This window comes from Furipterus horrens, unplaced genomic scaffold, assembly GCF_987537825.1.
Source record: "Furipterus horrens unplaced genomic scaffold, mFurHor1.1.pri manual_scaffold_17, whole genome shotgun sequence".
In the NCBI taxonomy this organism is placed as follows: Eukaryota; Metazoa; Chordata; class Mammalia; order Chiroptera; family Furipteridae; genus Furipterus; species Furipterus horrens.
In genome coordinates, this window is record NW_028327187.1 from 74,017,280 (window position 1) to 74,037,384 (window position 20,105).

Here is a 20,105-nt window from a genome sequence, read left to right on the forward strand (position 1 = left end):
GAGTCCTATGGCTGCCCTGGGAGGGCAGCCAGGCCTGTGTTGTTATCCTCATTGGGGGACAAGGAAATAAAGGCCTAGAAAGGAAAAGGGACTGGGGAAGCACCTAGCTGGTGGATGGCAGAATTAGGACCTCAACCCTGGACTTCAGATTCAGGTTCAGGGCTCTGCTATAGGCCCTTGGGCCACCTTTAGCATTGCTTATATAGCATTAGATAAGAACAAGACAGCCAAGGTGTTCAGTAAAACAAGGCACGGCTACAGAGGTTGGGAGCAGGCGGCAGCAACTAAAGGTCAGGGTAAGCAGGCATGTGTGGGCCAGGATGGTGCTGTCCTGGGGCTGGCCCAACCAGAAAAGGCTGATTGTGCAGCCTCTGGGCCACGTAGTCAACACTGCCTGCAGACATGTTTTATGCTAAAAGCCAGCAGAATCGACCCCAGTGTCTGAGCTTCATGAGATCCAGAGCCCATAGGACACTGCCTTTAAAAAATTTTTTTTGAAGGTTTTATTTTCAGAGAGGAGAAGGAGGGAGAAGAGAAACATCAGTGTATGAGAAATACATCAACCGGTTGCCTCCTGCACACCCCTCATGGGGGACCCAGCCCACAACCCAGACATGTGCCCTGACCGGGAATCAAACCAGTGACCTTTTGGTTCACAGGCTGATGCTCAATCCACTGAGCCACACCAGCCAGGGAAGGACACTGCCTTTTCAGATCCTGGTAGCCCCTTTTCTTTAGCACCTCCTCAACTAGAACCACAGAGCAGAATATATCCCTTGAAGGCAAAGGAAATGCGTGGCAACCAAGTGTTCCACAAGCTACAAGCCTGTCTTGCCTTCCCTCCAAAAGGCACATTGACCTGCACTGCTAATCCTGGAACAGTTCCCCACCCCAAGAATCTCTGACTGGTCATTAGATTGGATGTGTATTTCTAATTTCATGGTTATTTCTATTTTATTTTAGTGCCCCAGGCTAAGAAGCAGCTGGTGACTCCTGGACAAGTTTGGCCATCCCCAGTTGTCCCAAGTTGCTGGCTCCTTTTTCCTCATCATTTGATTTCTTCATCCTTTGTCCTTCTCAAGTTGAACTTGCTTACATTCAGTAGCATATGTTAATGATGCTATGATAATTACTTTTGTGTGTAGCTTTTTATAGCTCAGAAAGTGCTTCACATCTATGATCTTATTTCAGGCTTCAGCAAAGAGGATTGCTTCCCTAAGACATGTTGGCTTCCTGATGAGTTCAGATGGCCTGATATGATAGGCATAGGCAGGAGCATTGGGTTCAGTGTGTACTGACTTGGGACAGAGAGTGAATCACATTTTGGTTTGCAACTCTTGTGTGTACCTTTGGTACTTTAGAATACAAGGAGACTCCTGAAGCTTCTGCGGGGCCAGGTCGAAAACTGTTGATGATCCCTGATGGGTAAATTGCAGACATTGAATGCTAGGGATTGGCATAGACCAATGTTTAGCTTATCTATTTGCCATATGTACATTTTAAACTTTCTATATACTTTTAAAAGTAGTTAGTTGCTTTTGATTGAGTTATATAGCAGATTTTAATTAACTCCTCTACCCACCTTTCACTATATAGTTAAGGTTATCTTTCCTGCAAGCATGTGGACCCGTATTAGAAAGTTTACATAATTTGGTTTAAACTCTATAGGATGTGATGTTTAGGAGGCTACTGACCAAAGGAACATCTATGTCTGAATTTTGATAACAGATTAATACCTTTGCCCTCAATTCCCAGTCCCTAAGCTTTACACAGAAATCTTCTTTAGTAGGTTATAGAGTGTATACACTCCAGCAGGATTAAGCAGGGAGAAAAGCAGCTAACATTTCTTGAGGCTTTGCTACATGCCACACATTATCACAAAGTGATGGTGTTAATCCCCATTCTGATTCTTTGCAGAGGGTATTCTTGTCCCCAGTTTACCTATGAGGATATCGAGGCTCAGAGAGGTGGTCATTCTATTATGCATAACCATTGCTTTCTCTCTCTCTCTCTCCAGTAACAGTAACCACAACAGCAAGCACTGATTTAGTGCTGAGTATGTGCCAAGCACTGTGCAGAGGTTAACCTAATCTTACCAGGTGACACAGTGCCCGCCCGGCACACTCTTAACAAAGAGGGGAAGGTGTGAAATAACACTCCTCTGGGAATCCTAGGTTGCCCTATGAAGCACCACAAGGGCCAAACTGCTCCCCTTCCCTCTCCTCCTCTTTCTGTGAAAACACTTCTGAACTGAGATGCCCTCCTATAGGAAGAGGTTTGACTCAGAGACCTTCCCAAAGAAGAGTTTGTCAACCCAGGGAAAGCTCCAGTGAGCTAGCCAAGCTGAACACAAGGCCTTCAGTGACTTCCTATTGTGCAGTCCAGACTCTGTCCCAAGCTAGTAGAAACCTATTGGCTGGCTGGATAGATGCAGGCCCATCCATGCAGTCAGTGATGCTCTGCTCAGGTTCAATTGTGCTCTGCCTTTGGGACCAGCAACGTTGTGTAAGCTCTAGAGGAAGAACAACCTGAGAGTATTTCTAATGAAAAATGATGGCCTGTTCTCTTCATTTTATTAGAAAACATCTCTCCATCTCTCTTCAGTTTCTGAGTCCTGTGCACGCTGGCTGGTGGACTTGTTCTTCCTGCCAAATGATCAGAGTGGAACATTCCATTTATTTGCATAGATGTGCATCAGATTTGCTCTGGAGGAAACAAGTGGTACAATTACTGACACTAAATATAAGCTGGTCTTTCTGAAGTCTAGCCTGTAGCATGAGACTTGGTACATGGTAGGCACTGACACAGGTGCTAAGTGAATGAGTGAAAGGGAAAGTAAGCTCACTCCTTTGTGTGGGAGGTGCTATCTCTGTCTTTGTACAGGCCCCGCTGATGGAGTGCAGGATAAAGAGGTCCAAGATAGGCTGGCATCCCCACCTTCAAGGTACATTCTGCCTTTTAAGGGAGTTTTAGAAACAACATGGAAGAGGTTGAAAGAAAGCTTGTAAGATCAATGTTGATTTCTATCCAAAATGACCTTTTTCAATCTAAAAAGGCATGAATTCTGCAGACTCAGGGAAGAGGGGTGGTTTCGTTATACTTTTGCTTTTTAATTGACTAATGTTTTTAATCATACTTGCTTAACCCACATCAATGCACATAATTATAATAAATGTTAAGATATATTGTCAATGTTAAGGTTTTTTTTTTTAAGTGTAATAACTTGGTGTAGCATATTCCCTCACTTGTTATGGGTATTACATTCTAGATCCCCCCACAAAGTAGGAACCTTACATTTATTCTACACCCTTAAACCTACATAACTTTAACAACATACATATACAATACCACAAAATCCCACGAAATAGTGAAAAATCTGTGATAAATAGTTAAATATAATATTTTTTAAAATCCCACGATACATTGAGGCCACGATAAGTGAACCGTGATATAGAGAAGGACTACTGTATTTGGTTGTGTGATTTCTCCTATCACCTGAAGTCATTCTCTCTACAAAAGCTAGTAAATACCTTAATAAGAGTCAAATCTAAAGAGAAAAAATAGCAAAATCTAGGAACTATTCATGAACAAAAAGTGGGAATTCTAAACTGGTCAGATCTTAATGAAAAATGTGTTATTCTTTTGGGTTCATCCTGCTCTTCATTACCATTGCAGACAAATGGCCAGCTAGTCCTTATTGCACACTTGCTGTGACCAGGAGCACAGTCCCTTATAAGCACATTCTGTCTGTGGACAGGCCCAGTTTTAGAAAATACATTCTTCATTTGAATTCTGTTTCCCTTTAACTATCACCCACTGGTAATCTATAATCCCTCTCATGTGCCAACCCCTAAAATAGAGGAAAATGCTCATTAGGTTCTCCCGTTGTTAACTCTTCTCCCGGTTAACACCCGTGGTCTCATCAACTCTTCTTTGACAGTAATTCTGAATATGCATCTTCAAACACCCTTCTCAGAGGTGCCCTTCCACACACATCCGAATCCATTCCTCCAAGTGTGTACCAATGTGCAAGACAGTTTCATATTTTTCATTAAGGTCAGTGCCCCAGGTTGTCAGAATCTTGCTGAATTGTTGTTCTGCCTATCAAGGGATCCATGCTTCTGAGTTTTATATCCAAAAATACAATTAGTATGCCATCCACCCCAGGGACAAAACAAAAAGGGGGGTGATCAAGAAATCAGTCTAAAGATTAGGAGACACGACACAGAAATCCCTCCACTACTGAGCAGAGACCTTGGGACCTAGTGTTCAATAGCTACTGAACTAGTGTCCCTGTAGCTACTTTCCACCCTAACCTCAGCCACCATCTAGGCTACATGAGTACAACTGGGAAAGGAAGAAGAGGTTTTACTACTTCAAAAGATAAGTACTACAGCTGTATCTCCTAGCCAGATATTTCTGGGACTTGATGACAGTTTGCCCCCCTAAAAACCCTAAAACCTAAAAAAAATAGGGTAGTATTAGTTACTTTAAATTGTCAGGTCATATCTCTGTGAACATCTTTCTCAAATATGACATTCCATTCAGAGACCCTTTGGTTATATAACCAAGGAGGTTAAGGAGGGCAGGTTGTTATTGAACCTAAGCAAATAATTGTATAGCCATGAAAATAAAAGTGCTCAAAAAGAAATTAAAAATTCTGGAAGGATTGGGTAGGGAGAAAAAGATAACTGTTTCATTTCTGTTTATGAAAGTATAGTTTACTAAATTGTCGTGAGTTATGGATAGCTTAAGAGAAATGAGAAAAGAGTTCCTTATATCTAGAAAATAGAACATTAAACATCAGTAACGTTACAAACAAAACCTATAATCATCCTTCATGAGTTCATTTAGTCCTACGTAATTCTTATTCTGCTCAGTCTTGAGTTATCAGTCTCATGAATCCATCAGCTTCTTCACTAGAGTTCTGGGAGTTCTGACTCGGTCCAGTGGTAGGATCTCAAAGCTATTTAACCAGTGCCATCAGACAAAATATTTTAAAAGTAAATATAGAAAATAATGCAGTTGTAAAGAACTTTAGCTCTTTCAAAAGTGAGAAGGCTTGGTTCTCAAGTAACTAAGGTCATGGAAAAGTCAACATAAAGCAAAGAAAATTATTCTATGATGCTGAGCCTTTGGTTTCTAGGTGGATCACTCTAAAAGCAAAGGAAACCCTTTACAACCTCTTATGAAGAGAAGACCAATAGTCTAAGAAAAAAAATTCCATTTTAACAGATAAAATTAAATTTTAGTTTTGCATCAGTGTACTATTTGATATTACAGTTCTTTTTTCTTTTTTCTTTTTTGGTTTTTCAATTACAGTTGTCCCATTTTTCCCCCATTGCTCCCCCCCACCCAGCCCATCCCTTCTCCCACAATCATATCCCTCCCCGTTGTCCATGTCCGTGAGTCATTCATACACGTTCCTTGACTAGACCCTTCCCTTACTTATCCCTCTTCTCTCCCATCCCCCTCCCCCTATTGACTGCTATTTTATTCTTTGTCCTATTTAGTTTGTTTGTTTGTGTTGTTCTTTAGTTTCCTGTATTAGGTGATATCATATGGTATTTTGCTTTCTTTGCCTGGCTTATTTCACTAAGCATAATTTTTTAAATTGTCTCATAAATCCATTGACTATTAGCCAGCTCTCACCACAAAAAATAAAATTTCTATTCTGCGAAGCTTCTACAACTTTGCATACTCATTCAGGTTTTGTATTGTTGGTGTAAAAAATGCCCAAACCTGTAGAGATCTTTAATAACAGTTTATTTGAGGCAAACTGACCACATATGTCTTGGAGCAAGATCTAAAATGTTCCTGAGAAAAACAGTTTTGTAGCTTCTTTTATGCATTTGAAATTAAGGAGGGAACCAGGAGGATTACATGAGGGTGGGAGAAAGCAAGGTCAGGATTGAAATACAGGAGAATTAACATGCTTTCTTAAGCATGGTTATACCTTCGATGGATATTAGTTCTGGCATCTCAAAGGTGTGTTAAACCTAGATGCACAAGAACAATGAACAGGGTTTGCTTAAAAAGTTGTAAGCCTGGGGCATGATTACCCACCATGACCTACACAGTTAGGAATTTATGATCCAATCATCCAGTGAGGTACTTTCTGTAGAACCCCTTTTTTCATTCACAGTCCTACACTTTCATTTTTGTCATTCTGAAACAACCACTTTACTTTAGGACAAGATTACTTTCTTTCATTAACAAAAACACATCCTGCATACCTTATATACTTAATTTAGTATAAGTGTAAGGTTTTAAGTTACCAAAAGAAAAGATCTTGAAACGTTTAGAGCTCATATACTACATATGAATCACAATTATTATTGAAATAAGTTTGTCAGAATAAGTTCACTTAAAAATATTACGTACACATATACATACACAGAAAAACATACATGTAAAATAAACAAATCTTAGGGATATGATGTACAGCATGATGACTATAGTTAATACTGTACTGCATAAAAGTTCTCATCACAAGAACAAAAATTGTAACTATGGGTGGTGATGGATGTTAACCATAGACTTACTGTGCTGATCATTTTGCAATATATACAAATATGGGATCATCATGTTGTACACCTGAAACTAATATAATGTTAGGTGTTTTCAGGGGTATGTCTTAACATTTGCTGTTTCCCAGGATAACAGGGCCAGAACACCCGTTTCCATGACATTACTCTTTGTGACACCTTATAATACCTGTAACACCAGAGCCACAATGACCTGGTGCTGTGAGAACCCTCAGATAAAATGTTCCACCTGAGGTCTTCAACCCTCTGACAGCACCAGGTAACTGCCTTTTCTTGGCATGGGAAGTAGATTGATTTAACACTCTTAATAGTGTATTCTTATTAAGTAAGGCCTATTGAAGTCTGTGTTCCCCTTCTCAGACGTAACAAACATCTACAGTTAGAGGGAAATGACGTGATGCCTGCAAATATCTTGCTCAATAGCCCTTCATTTAAAATTTTGTTTGCTTTTATACTTTTTAATCCTTTCATCTTTTCTACCCAGCCCCAACCCTCCCCTCATCTGGCAACCATCAGTTTGTTCTCTGTATCTCAATGTTTTTGTTTTGTTTGTTCATTTATTTTGTGCTTTATAGTCCACATAGAAGTGAAATTATATGGCATTTGTCTTACCCTATTTAACTTATTTCACTTAGCATAATATCCTCTGGGTACAAATTGGTAGTTACAAAATAGTCCCAGGGATGTAAAGTACAACACAGGGAATAGAGTCAATTATATTTTAATAACCATGTATGGTGCCAGGTTGGTACTAGACTTATGGGGGGGATCATTTTGTAAATTATATAAATGTCTAACCACTATGCTGTACACCTGAAACTAATAAACTAATATAATACTGAATGTCAATCATAATTGAAAAATAAAAAATAATAAAAAATAAAAAAATACAAATAAATAAAATTTTGTTTTAAATATTTTAATCAAAACATCATAGAAAAGCCTGTCCTTTTGTATCCCCAATAAAGCAAAAGAAATCTGTCACAAAGGCCCACAGTTTCTGGTCCTGAAAAGTAATTACAGGCTTCAGAGCCTTGGTACTCAAAGCCTAGTAAGAAATCTGCGGCATTGGAATCACCCAGCTTTTGAGAAACAGCAGTCTTTTAGTTCCACCTCATCCTCCTAACCAGGGCTTGCATTTTTTTATCAAGATCTGCTGGAAATTTGTGCACACCTTCCATTGTGATACCTGCGCCCCAGCCACGCCCATTTCTGAACAGCACATTTGGGTCCTGCGAGGTCCAGGGCAAACACTCCAGTCTTCCCTCATTGAAAGAAACCTCCTTCCAAAAAGGGCGGGAAGCAGTTTGGATGCTAGGTGGTAATACTTGCTCCGAAATCAAGAGAACAATGGGAGAATGGAATTCTTGATGGTTTTCTGTCTGTTGGTGAACTCTTAAAATTTCCATGGTCTTGTAAAATGCGGGGAGCAGCTGTATTTTTGCCATGCTCCCTTAGAACACAGCCAAAAAAAAAAAAAAAAGCGGGTATTAGGACTTTTCTTTAGAAAGCACTTTCTGGGACTTTACTTTTGCGCTCATCCCTCTATTGACTGCTTGCAATATTCAAATCGGAGGAGCCAATGGAAACTGTCACACCTCAGCTCTGGTCCAATGAGAAAGAGACAGTGCAACAGCGCCGCCAGTGGCTCCTAGGCCTGGCACGCCACGTGGTGGGCCTGGTGGTCGGTTTGTAGCTAACCCATGGCTGGATACAGTCCATCTCTGCAACGTACACTGCCCCCAACTTGATTTGAATAGTCTACACACCCACACACATCAGGGACAGGAGCAAGGAGCCCCTCCTTCCGAGGTGGGAGGTAGGTGCCATGCTACGAGGGCGCAGCCGCCAGCGGGCCGTGTGCACCCAATAACCTCTTCCCGCCATCATCTCCCTACCCAGTCTGGCGTTCGGCTGCAGCAGCGGCAGGTGTGTGGCGGCTGTGGTGCTCGGGCATTCTGACCTGCAGGGATCTCCAGCAGGTAGGGAGTAGAACAGTGGGCACAGAGAGCAAGTTGAACCTCAAGACTTCCCTCCCCTGCCCCCCAGCAACCCTTGCTCTGTTCCTTGGCATCCCAGGGGCCAGTGGTCACATAGGTTTCCCCTGAAGTTGGATACCACTAGATCAGGCCTAGCACCCCACTGGCTCCCTGCCATTTCCACACTCAGTGACTAGCTTAGTACTGCAGAGGAACTTATCCCACACCTAACCCTGTCCAGAGGCATTACAGTTGGCACATTCAGAATAAATAGCTCTGGGCCTTCCCCGGGAGGGAAAATGGCTTCGGTCCTTCATCTGCCAATGACCGCTTACCAGAATGGGGGGCGTTTGAGGTAGGGGGTGTGTAAGGGTTGTGAGTCTTAAGAGTGGGGAGCTTAGCAGAATGGGAATGGGAGGCTTGGGGATAAAAGTTGGGCTTAGGCGGGGGCAGGGCTTGGGTGGGGAGTGGGGTTTAGGTGGGGGCAGGGTCTGGGAGGGGTGGGACATGAATGTTAGGAGTTATTGGGTGCACACAGCCCGCTTGCGGCTGCGCCCTCATAGCATGGCACCATCTCCCACCTCGGAAGGATCTTGGATGGGGGCAGGGATTGAACTTCTGTTGGGGTGGGGCTTGGTTACGGGCTTGTATCTGCATGGGGCGGGGCTTGGTGGGGGCGAGGCTTGGGAAGGGGTGGGACTTGGTGGAGGCAGAGTTTGGGAACTGTGGAAAAATGTAGCAAGGGTAGTTCTTTGGTGAGGGCAGGGCTAGAGCTTCTGTGTAGCTGGAGCTTGGCATCAGGGCTAAGGTTTGGTGGGGGCGGGGCTTGGTGGGTGTGCCTTGGGTTAGAGGTTGAGCTTCAGTGGGGCAGGGCATGGCAGTGGGTGGGTATGAGGGCGGGGGTGTCAGGGATGTAGAATTGAGGGGGGGGAAGCAATCTTAAAAGAAGAATTTTTCTGCTTAGCAGTAGACCGCACAGAACAGTTTCTTGTATTCCTGCACCAAGGTACTTACGGACAGGTCTGCAGACTCAGAATTGGTACAGCCTGAGCAGAGGCATGTGGGTCAGAACCCTAGCAAAATGCCTCAGCTTTTTCTTGGGACAGGTCCAGTAGAGCAGTACTACCTACCCTGGGTCCAGGAAGTGCCTGATGGTGGACAGCGCTAGAGAGCTGACTGTTGAGTACTGGTAAATTCCCACATCTGCACCGTCAGAGGGCCCTACTCAGCTTGGTGAGCAACTGTGAGGTGGGCCTATGTTGAGAGGGGCCTCTGTAACCCTGGCAAAGAGCAGGAGAGGGGGTGCTGCCTGTCAAGGTGTACAAACTCTGCAGGGCAGGATAACAACCAGAGGGGAAGTTGGCTGTCTCCTGCAGTGTTGCACTGGTAAGCTTTTCTGGGTCCCTTTAACTGTCCCTGATTCCAGCTCCTACACAATTTAAAATCATAAGCTCTTGACTTTTGAACACTCAATCCTTGCTGTCCAGCCCCCATCTCACTTCCCGCAACCCCTTTTGTTGCTAGGACACTCCATTGGTTAGAGGCCAGTGACATTACCTGTTGCTCCTGGGGAGCCTTAACCTTACCACATGACACGTATCTGTGATAGAAACCCATGGTCCCTGCTTGAGACTGAGCTGCCTCCAATGCCCCAGCTGGTTGGAAACTTCTCTGTCCAGCAGAGGTTTCAGGACCACAGTGGAACAAATTTATCTAGGACACTGTATTTTGTCTGGGGGGAAAGGAGGTAGCTATTCCTTCTAGTGGAGAAAGCTCAAGACCTCAGTTCTTCATGCCTTTAATTGAGAAGGGTATGCATGGGAGATACAAGGTCAAAATTCATAAATCATCAATTAGCTTTTAGACACCTGGATTATAGTTGACAGTTACAGATTACAGCTATCAATATAGAGGGCACAGTGACCAGTCTGTGTCGGGGTCTATTAAACATCTTGACACCACACTGGCGTTAGGTGAAAGGTTTCATACATTCCTTGCTAGAGATTGTTTATAGTTAACTAAGAGATAAGAAAAGCAGAGCAAACTCCAAAGCATAATAAGCATTCTTTAAATCCAATTCCCATGGAAACCTTCTGAGTGACTTTTGGTCCTGTCTGCTGCAAAGCCTTTCAGTTTTCCGTTGAGACTTTCTGGGGGGGAGGGATGCTGCATGGCTCACGGGGTGGGCCACAATTCCTGAAACCGCAAGGAGCCATCCCCCACATCTCCCTCTTTTTTGTTTTTTTATAACACTTATAGTAGAAAGGCCTATAAAGCTTGCTACTTGCTTTTCTCAAATATGATTACGGGTAAACAGCTTGCAGACACATCGGAGGACACAGAGTATTACAATGACTTAAGAAACATCCAGCTGCTCCTATTATCCATATACGTAAATTTAGTTCTTGAAACCAATTTTTAGGGTTAAGCCATTGAAGGTTATCACTTAGGTTTTGAAACATGTTTTGTTCAGCAAGCTGCTTAATGTCCATAAGCTGTTGATGGAGTTCAAATTGTAGCCAAAAAATTTGGCCTTTAAGATTGGTAGAAAAGGCATCCCATAGATGATGTTGTATGTTAGCCCAAGAATGTCGACTAGAGTTCCATTTTAATGGGGTGACACATAGTCTTAAGAGTCCAGGGTTGCAAGCAAGCTGTTGTCGGGTAACCAGGGCATCCTGTCATTCCCCCAGCCACAGTATGGTCGATTCTGTGGCTGAGAGCCGGGCCAGGATTTCCTGATTAATACGGGTCTGCAACACGACGTCATAGGGACCAATCTATGGTTTAGCCAGCAGCTGTTCAGAGCCTTGATTCTTCCAGGTCTTCAGTAAGACTTGGTCCCCTGGTTGGAGTGGGTATAGGGGCTTGTCAGGCAGATAGGTAAACCTGCAATGAGCAAACTTGTGCAAAATGGCTAATTTACATAATAACTTACAAACCAGACTTTGAGTCTGTAAGACTGTGGAGACACCCAGTCGCAGGGCCTTTGCTGGAATAATAGCATTTTTGATGATGTTACAAACCTAGGACTTTCTGTGTATAAAGCAGAGACAAGCCTATTTCTGTAATTAAGGGGTTAAACAGTGGCAGCTATTCCCTGGGAGGGTGTTGGGAGTGTAGAGACACCCCCCCCCAATTCCTGCTTTGAAGCTAGAGAAAGAGAAACAGTTTTAGTTTGGGTGATTACTGCATTTATTTAATGTGCTTAAAAGTGGCCTGTTTTTATTACCTAGCAACACTGACAATTTTCACAGAGGCTAGAGAAGGCAAGGGAGATAGCAAGCTTGGCACAGCTTATTCCTGGGACTGCAGCTTCTAGGTCTAAAATTTATAATGTTTTAAAGACTTATATTCTTACTTTTCCTTCTTATTTCTTTTCTGCTTTCATTTCTATTCTTGAGTTACCCACTTGAATGTCCTTCCTTCCCATGCCATGCACAATCTCCTTCCTTTATTCCTTCTTACCCTTCCTTCACCTTCTTAATTCCTTCTTTCTCCTTCCTTTTCCCTCGCTTTATTTTTTCCTTCCTCCCCACTACACGAGCCTTCTTCAACTTGCACAGACCATATATGATTTACTGGGACTTTTTGAATCTTTTTGACCTAACATTTCGAAAGAAACATAATAATTTCTTTAAAACAAGTCTAATTAGGTTGCTAAATTAGTTAGATTATTTAGGGAGGACTCCATACCCCCCCTTTTTTGTTTTTTAAGACAATTTTTAAAGGTATGGTGGGCTATGTAGCCTGGTTTATTATTAATTTTTATTTGCTGTGGTTGGCCTAAGAAATTAAGTGCCTAGAGCCAATGTGCTCGAATATGCTTGGCTGATTCTCCTGTAAGAGCGGAGGCATGCAATACTTTAGAGTAAGTTTTTATTGATACATGAAGGTATTTAAATTTATAAAGGGGCGGTGATGAGTGACATTTGTTTGCTAAATTACTTGGGGGGCCAATCCTTGAGCCTTGATCCCACTGCTGGGTGGCACCACACCCAGCACCTGGCAGTTTGTGCATTCCTGGATAATTTGCTTAGCTTGAGAACAGGGAATGCCCAATTTTTTACGAAGTGCTTGAGAATTTTGGTGGTAAAACTGATGAGAGGCAACTGCCTTTTGGAAAGCAGTTGATACACTGAGTGAAGTGTTAGCACGTTCATTGCCTTCTGCCATGGGGCCTGAAAGGCCTGAATGAGTGAATGTGAGTGACAGATATGGGATGTGCTCTCCTATCAATTAAACTTTTAAAGTTAGGAATAAACTAAGCAACTGGGGGTCAATAGACTCCTTAAGTAAAGCTTGATCTACGTGGAGTATAGTATACACCGTATAGCCAGAATTATAGACTAGATTCAGGGGTTTATTTGGCCATTGTTGGAGGGTCATAATGGCCCCAGAGAGTTCAGCTCTCTGGGTGGATGAGTGATTCTGGGACACAATCTTCTTAATTCATTTTTTTTTCCATGTGATGACTGCTTTTCCAGTTTTTCCTGATCAATCTATAAACATAGTTTTTGCCCCAGATATTGGGTTGGACTAGTTTTACTTTCAGTATGTAAATTGAGGAATATTTTGTAAAAGTTTATCTGAAGGAAGATTGATTTTGAGTTTTTTTGACATAATCAGCTATTGTGTATTGAAAATTCAGGGATTGACTAAAAGGTTGTTGTAAATAAACTTGAGTTAAGGGTGTTGAAAAGATGAATAAGCTGATAGATAGTTATACTGATACTAGGCCTTAGCCAATTGATAATGCCTAACAATTGTTGGAGATTATTGAGAGTTAAAGGCTTTGGAGCATTTGAGGTTGCCAAGGCTCTGACTGTTGTACTTTCTTAGGAGCTACTTGTAAGTCTGCCTGGGCTATAGATTGCTGTAAATGAGCAAAGGTATTAGCCAATTGTTTTTAAGTTTTTTTGTAAAATTTTTTATTTGACACAGCTTTCCAAGTATTTTAAAATGTATTAAGCCTGAATGGTCTAGAGTTTTCTTCTTTTTGGTAAGAAGAAAATAATAAATCTTTGAGATATCTCAAGGGCCCTTTGAACTACTGCAAAGCTATAAGGAAGTCTTTTAAATTTTAAATCTTGGAAATTTTGTCAACTAAGGAATATATGTTATGAAATGATATTTGACTTTATTTAAAGTATAATAAAAGGTATATAATATTAATATAGGCTGACAAAAATTCAGTTCTTAGCATTGAGGGACATGAATTTTTTAATATTAGTTGAATATTTGAGTAATATACCACAATATATAATTATTTTACTAAACAGAACCTTAGTTTTCAGGCAATTATAGGAAAAACTTTTTTCCTACAGTTTTTCTGTAGACATTGTGGCTTTCCAAGATACCAAGGGGAGGGGTCCGCAGAGCCGATTGTTTGGCAGCACTCTGCATATTCCCCTCTCCCTCCCCATTTCCTATTTCTATCGCAGCAGCACCTTTGTTTTTCTGAGACCGCAGTGCTTTGAGCCACAGCGATATGCAGTAAATTAATCAGATGCCTTTCCTTAATCTGGCATCCAGTTCCTTTTATTAGTTGCAGCAGTAACCTAAAGTAAAGCTTTTGTTCTTTAAATAACCCTGATCTCATTCTTTCATGCGTTGTGGGTCCCTTTTTATTGGTTTTGTTTCACCCTTTTCCCCTGCCTCTCGTTTAAAGTGGACCAGTAATTTTCCAGATTCTAAACTAGGGATTAATTGATGTAGGTCAGAATGTGCTGCTTGTGAGGAGGGCCCCCAACGGTGTCAGCTCCTGGTCATCCCTACCTCTCTTACATGCCTTGGTTTCTCTTTCAGTCATCTAAAACAACTGGAAGGGCTCGGAGTGCTGAATGACCAGTTCTTATTTTGCATGTCCCCGGACGAGCCAAGAATTATATTACTGTGAGTGGAATTCCCTACAAGGCCCCTACACGTCTCAGGGATTGATCCCAGAGATCTCTGCTAGGTCCCAACTCCCGCAGGGACACCCAACAATTCGGGCCAGAGGGTAAGTGCCTCTTACCTTCAGAGCTCGGTCACTAGTGGAGCCCTCATGCAAATTCTTTTTTTGGCTAAAAGCTTCTCTTGCTCTCACAAAATCCTATTCAGGGGGAGACAGCCACAGGGGTTGGGCAGTGAGTGCTTGTGACTGTGTTCCTGATGTTGCACAGACTTTGAGTTACAGCTGGCGGGAGCCTAGTGCTCTAACCTGGTCCATGAACCAGCTTATCCTTTCACAGGAGTCTTACCAGTGGCAAGCACCGTACAGGCTTTTTTAAATGCTTGTCTCATGCCCGCAAGATTGTGGCGATTTACTGAATGAGAGAAGCCAAAATGGTCCTTTAGTGAGTGAGAAGAGACAAAGGCGATACCAAAACCCCTGCCAGACAGTGCGGTGGAAAGAAGAAAACTCCTCCCTCCCCTATTTTAACCACACAGGCGGCCTTTTCCAGAAAGAACCTCGGGGCTGCAATTCCTTACCATGTGCAGAGGTGCCAAGATTCCCATTTGTGCAGTGTGGTTGTCTCTGGTCAGACTCTCGGCTCCACAGCCATTCCAGGTGTCACTTCTCTCGAGTGCCCCTCGTCCGGGTGCCAGATGAGGCTGAGCTGCCTTCAATGCCCAGGCTCAGTTGGAAACTTCTCTGTCCAGCAGAGGTTTCAGGACCACGGCGGAACAAATTTATCCAGGACACTGTGTTTTGTCTGGGGGGAATGAGAGGTGGCTATTCCCTCTAGTGGAGAAAGCGCAAGACCTCCGTTCCTCGTGCCTTTAATTGAGAAGGGTATGCATGGGAGATACAAGGTCAAAATTCATAAATCATCAATTAGCTTTTAGGCACCTGGATTACAGTTGACAGTTACAGATTACAGCTATCAATATAGAGCGCGCAGTGACCAGTCTGTGTCAAGGTCTATTAAACATCTTGACGCCACAATGACATTAGGTGAAAGGTTTCATACATTCTTTGCTAGAGATTGTTTATAGTTAACTAACAGATAAGAAAAGCAGAGCAAGCTCCAAAGCATAATATGCATTATTTGAATCCAATTCCCATGGAAACCCTCTGAGTGGTTTTCAGTCCTGTCTGCTGCAAAGCCTTTCAGTTTCCGCTGAGATTTAAAGGCTTCCAGGGGGAGGGGGGGACTGCCTGGCTTGTGGCTTGGGCTACAATTCCTGAAATCACAAGGAGCGGTCCACCGCTCCTGCTGTTCTTGGTATCCATGACAACACTGCAGATCTTCACACCCACCAGTTTAACTACACTGCACAAAACTCCAGCCATCTTTCTCATTTGTTGGTCATTTTATGAGAAAGAGGGGAACTCTGCATCCCCCTCCCCCACCTTTGCCCTGGCAAAGAGAGTGCCAGGTGCTTTGGACCTGCACAGACTTATGCAAGGGACTGACATATTCTCCTGCTCTTCCTGCCTGGAGGGCTTTGTCAGTGTTCCCAGGCATCAGGCTCTGCCTCCTGACATTGACCTTTTCACCACAGGCATCTGCAACTCATGCAGTAGAGTCGTTGGACTTTGAGGAGAAACCCACTGCAGGAGCAGGTCGGCAGGGAAGAGGTGAGCAGGGGGAGCTTGGGGAGCCTTTTGAGGCAGGAACTGAATCCCTGTGAGTGGAGGTGGGGGTAGAGGAGGGGCACTTGGTGAGGGTGGGAGGTGGGTAATAATGATGCTTTCACCCCATTTGCATTACAGGCTGCAGAAACCTGGGACTCTTCTGCTTTTCTACTTGGCATTGGCTCAGAATTGACTGAGTCTTGGTCAAACTCTGTGAGCAGATTACTACTCTTAGTATTAGATCAGTCCATAGAAAGTAGGAGCAATGCCTGTGACACTGTTAGAAGACTGCTGCAAAGGGATGGACCTGGACCCCAGGAAGGCCCTCCTGATTGTGGGGATCCCTGTGGAGTGTACTGAGGATGAAATTAAAGAGACTGTGAGGGCAGGCTTACAGCCCTTGTACCCATACAGGGTGCTGGGCAGAATGTTCAGAAGAGAAGACAATGCTAAGGTGATCTTCACTGAATTGGGCAACATCATCAATTACGCTACAATGCCCAGTCAGATATCAGGAAAGGGAGGTGCCTGGGAAGTGGTGGTAAAACCCCGTAACACAGGTGAGGAATTCATCAATAGACTGAGCTACTTCCTGAAGGATGAAGGCCGGAGAATGGTAGATGTGGCCAAAGCCCTGGGGTATAGCACTTCCGCTGAGGGCAAGGGGCCAGAGGATGTTTCCCCAGTCAAACCGACGGTTTTGCAGCCTGTGCAAGAAAACATGTGGTACCGAAAACTCAAAAGTGTTTTCAGGAACTGCCTTCCCAGGCTCAGATCAAGAGCACTTTGAAATCTGGCTGGAGCATGTCACTGAGATGATGCAGATGTGGCAAGTACCTGAGGTGGAGAAGAGGAGGCGTTTGCTGGAGAGCCTACGCGGCCCTGCCCTGTCCATCATGCGGGTGCTCCAGACCAACAGTGACTCTATGACTGTGGAGCAATGCCTGGATGCCCTGAAGCAAATCTTTGGGAATAAAGAGAACTATAGAACCTTGCAGTTTAATTTCCTCCAGACCCGTCAGAAGATTGGAGAGAAAATCTCTATGTTTTTGGTGCAGTTAGAGCCCCTGCTGCAGAAAGCTGTGCAGCACAGCTCCTTGTCAATGCAAAGTGCAGATACAATTCGCCTGAAACATGTCTTAGCTCAGGCCAATGTGACCAACAACCTCCGGGGCAAGCTTAAGCTTCTCGATCAGCAAGGGTGCCTCCCACTTTTCTGGAGTTAATGAAGCTTATCCGAGATGAAGAGGAGTGGGAAACCACCATGGCAGTGGCAAAGCAGGAGCAAAGGCCTGTAGGAAGGGGCTGCGAGGTATCCAGCAGAGAGATTCTAGAAGAAATCAGTGTTTCTATCATACCTCAGGTCACCATGCAGGCAAAGGCATTTTGTGAGAGCAGCACACAGACTATTCAGAAAGGGATTGCCTCATTGAAGCACAAGCAACTGTCCTGCTACAGTAGTGGAGAGGAGGGCCAGAGCCAGGCTATATGCCCTAAGGTAGAAAACGTACCACCACCAAAGGAGAGGCCTCAGCGTGCAGCGTAAGAGTCGGGAAACGATGCAGGGGCTGGGGCCATGAGCCATCCCAAGCCCTAGGAAGCATAGGCTCAAAAGATCCAGGCATCCTTTCCCATAGCAGGCAGCAGAAAGATTTTAATAAGGGGAAGGGACAGTCAAAAGAAATAGCAGAGGACTTGAGGGGGGCAGAGGGGCAGGGCAGTCAGGCCCAGGCCAAGCCCCCTTGTCCTCCACTAACTGAAAGGTACTCCACCCATAAAGCCAAAGTCAGCTCAGGGAGAACCAAACGCCTGAAGATGTACCAGCAACTCAAGCAGGGGGCCACTACACCCAGCACACAGGATGCTCCAGCCAGGAACAGAGACTCCACCATGGCAGAGGCTGAAGGAGTTGCAGCTGGGAGCTCTGGCATTGGCCCCAACATCTGGCCATCCCCAAATGCTCACCCTGTGGACTCAGACCTAAAAATGCCGACAGGCCCCCAGACTACTTGGGGCCCAGAGAAGCCTTCCCCAGGGCCACCCGTGCCAGAAGAAGTCAGCACCAGTGAGGAAGAGCTGTGTGGCAGAGAGGTGGGGCCTCCTTGGAAGGGAAGCCACAAGATCTAGCCTGTCTTCAGAATTATCTACACCACTCTAGGGGAGCCCAAGGAAGGCAGCATCCTTGAGCCCCTGCGCAAGTGAGGCCAGGAGAGCCTAGCATGAGCCTGCAGGCAGTTTCTTCTGCAGCCTGGAAGGGCTGTGGGGGCAAGGAAAGCAAAGAATAAGAGAAGACCCCAGATGAGAGCCTAGACTCAGACTGTTGGGGGGCTGGCGCTGAGTACTTGGGCTAGTACTCACAGCTGGTTTGGGTGGGAGTGGGTGTGCAGGGAAAATTGTTCTAAAGCAGGAGGAGCAGGGCAGGAGCAGGAGGAGAGAAGGAGGAAGAAGTGGAGATTAACTAGGAGGAGTAGGAAGAGGAGAAGGGGAAGAGGAGAAAGAGGAGGGAGAGGAAGAGGATAACAAGAAGGAGGTGAGCAGGAGAGAAGGAGGGGGAGTTATTGCGGGGAAGTGTTTTGTTCTGTTTGTTTGTATAGAGCCACTGGAGATCTGGGGAGAGTAGACAGGAGAACTATCACTGGCCTGGCAAACCACCACTCAGCAACTGCCAATGCCAGGTCCAGCTCCAGCCCCAAACCCTGCCAACTCTGGCAGCCAGCCTGGGAGCATCCCTGAGCAGCTTTCCCTGGCCTAGATGAGGGGCACCTAAAGATGTCTGCCACCTGCACAGGACTGGGAGATGTTAGGGGCCATCTCAAGGGTACCAGTCTTGGGAACCCCCATTCTCCATCTCCTGAGGCAGACTGCTCTTTGTACTGGGGAGCCCCCACCCCGTTTCTCTGTAGTGACCCACATGCCAAGTAATCACCCCCCCCCGACAGACACACACACACACACACACTAGTCATGGGCAGCCATCCCTCAGCATTGCCATGCTCTATGAGCCCCACTGCCAGCCATGGCTCTGCCCATTCTCGTCTAGTGTCATGAACTCAATCTTGGTGTAGATTTAGATCAGGCACTGCTTGTCCTTGTGGAGATGTGTGTGTTCTTCTCTGAGCAGTTCCTGTACCACCACTCCCACCCCAGAGATCCAGTGACAAGTTTCAGAAGTCGGCAGGAAGGACCCATTAGGGCACAACCCATACTCACCCAGTGACCTTGGGAAGGACGAATTGGACAGGGACAGAAGGCAGCTGCTGGAGGTTCCATGGGGATTGTGCTCTGATGTGCCACCCTGTTGTTCTTTGTGACTCAATTTCCTTGGCTTGGTGGAGTGTCCTCTGCTATGTTTTTCAGCGTCCTGTCACTGTCCTGTGCAGGCCATAGGGCAGGGCCAGGCCCTAGCATGTCGGCCAGAAGGGCGAGGACATCACCAGTGTCCACAGTCCGGCAAAGGTTGATCATGGGGCCCTCAGGAAGGGGGACTAGGGTGGAAGGGCCATGGTGTTGGGAGGGCAGCTGAGGCACCTAGTCAGCGACCCCAGGAGAGGGGGAGAGACCTATGGGCTCTAGTGGCCATGAGAAGTTCCTTTCTGTGTTGTCATTTCTTCAATGGATTCAGTAAATGTTTCTCTTCAATAAATTTTGTTAAATGTTTCAGCTGAGTTTCGCCTCTGCTATGGGCAATTGAGGGTAGGGTCTTCTGGGGGCAGGGTTGGGGGACAACAATGCCCTGACACTCTTAAGTCAGCATTGGGGTATGGTGGGGACAGGGTCCATGAGGGCTCTGAAATCCTCTGGGATGGATGGCCTACATAAGCAGGAATTTGTGGGCACAGATAGTCCCCATTTGGGTCCCCAGGAAGTTCTGGGATCCACCAGAAATAAGTGGGTTAGACTTTGAAGGGAATGGGAAGGAGAGCAGGTAGATCAGCATGTAACAGCTCAGGTTGCCCAAATGGGTCAGAGAGGTCATGTGTGCAGTCCCAGAGACCAGCTGGACATAGAAGGTCC

The 20,105-nt window shown here is 44.9% G+C and overlaps 2 protein-coding genes across 15 annotated transcripts in view; both read left to right on the plus strand.

Moving 5' to 3' along the window:
* ZNF185 (zinc finger protein 185 with LIM domain) overlaps window positions 1-3,192 on the plus strand; it is a 70,928-nt gene extending 67,736 nt beyond the window's left edge. For all 14 annotated transcript variants that reach the window (XM_090264329.1, XM_090264315.1, XM_090264321.1 and 11 more), the window contains one exon: window positions 964-3,192. The gene's annotated coding sequence lies outside the window, so the exon portion shown is untranslated. The remainder of the gene's footprint in view (window positions 1-963) is intronic.
* Window positions 3,193-16,356: 13,164 nt separating this feature from the next.
* Window positions 16,357-17,688, plus strand: LOC149991214 (paraneoplastic antigen-like protein 5). Its single transcript, XM_090265248.1, is given in 3 exon segments — window positions 16,357-16,830; window positions 16,832-17,294; window positions 17,297-17,688. Coding segments are annotated over 3 exon segments (1,329 nt in total).
* Window positions 17,689-20,105: the final 2,417 nt, after the last annotated feature.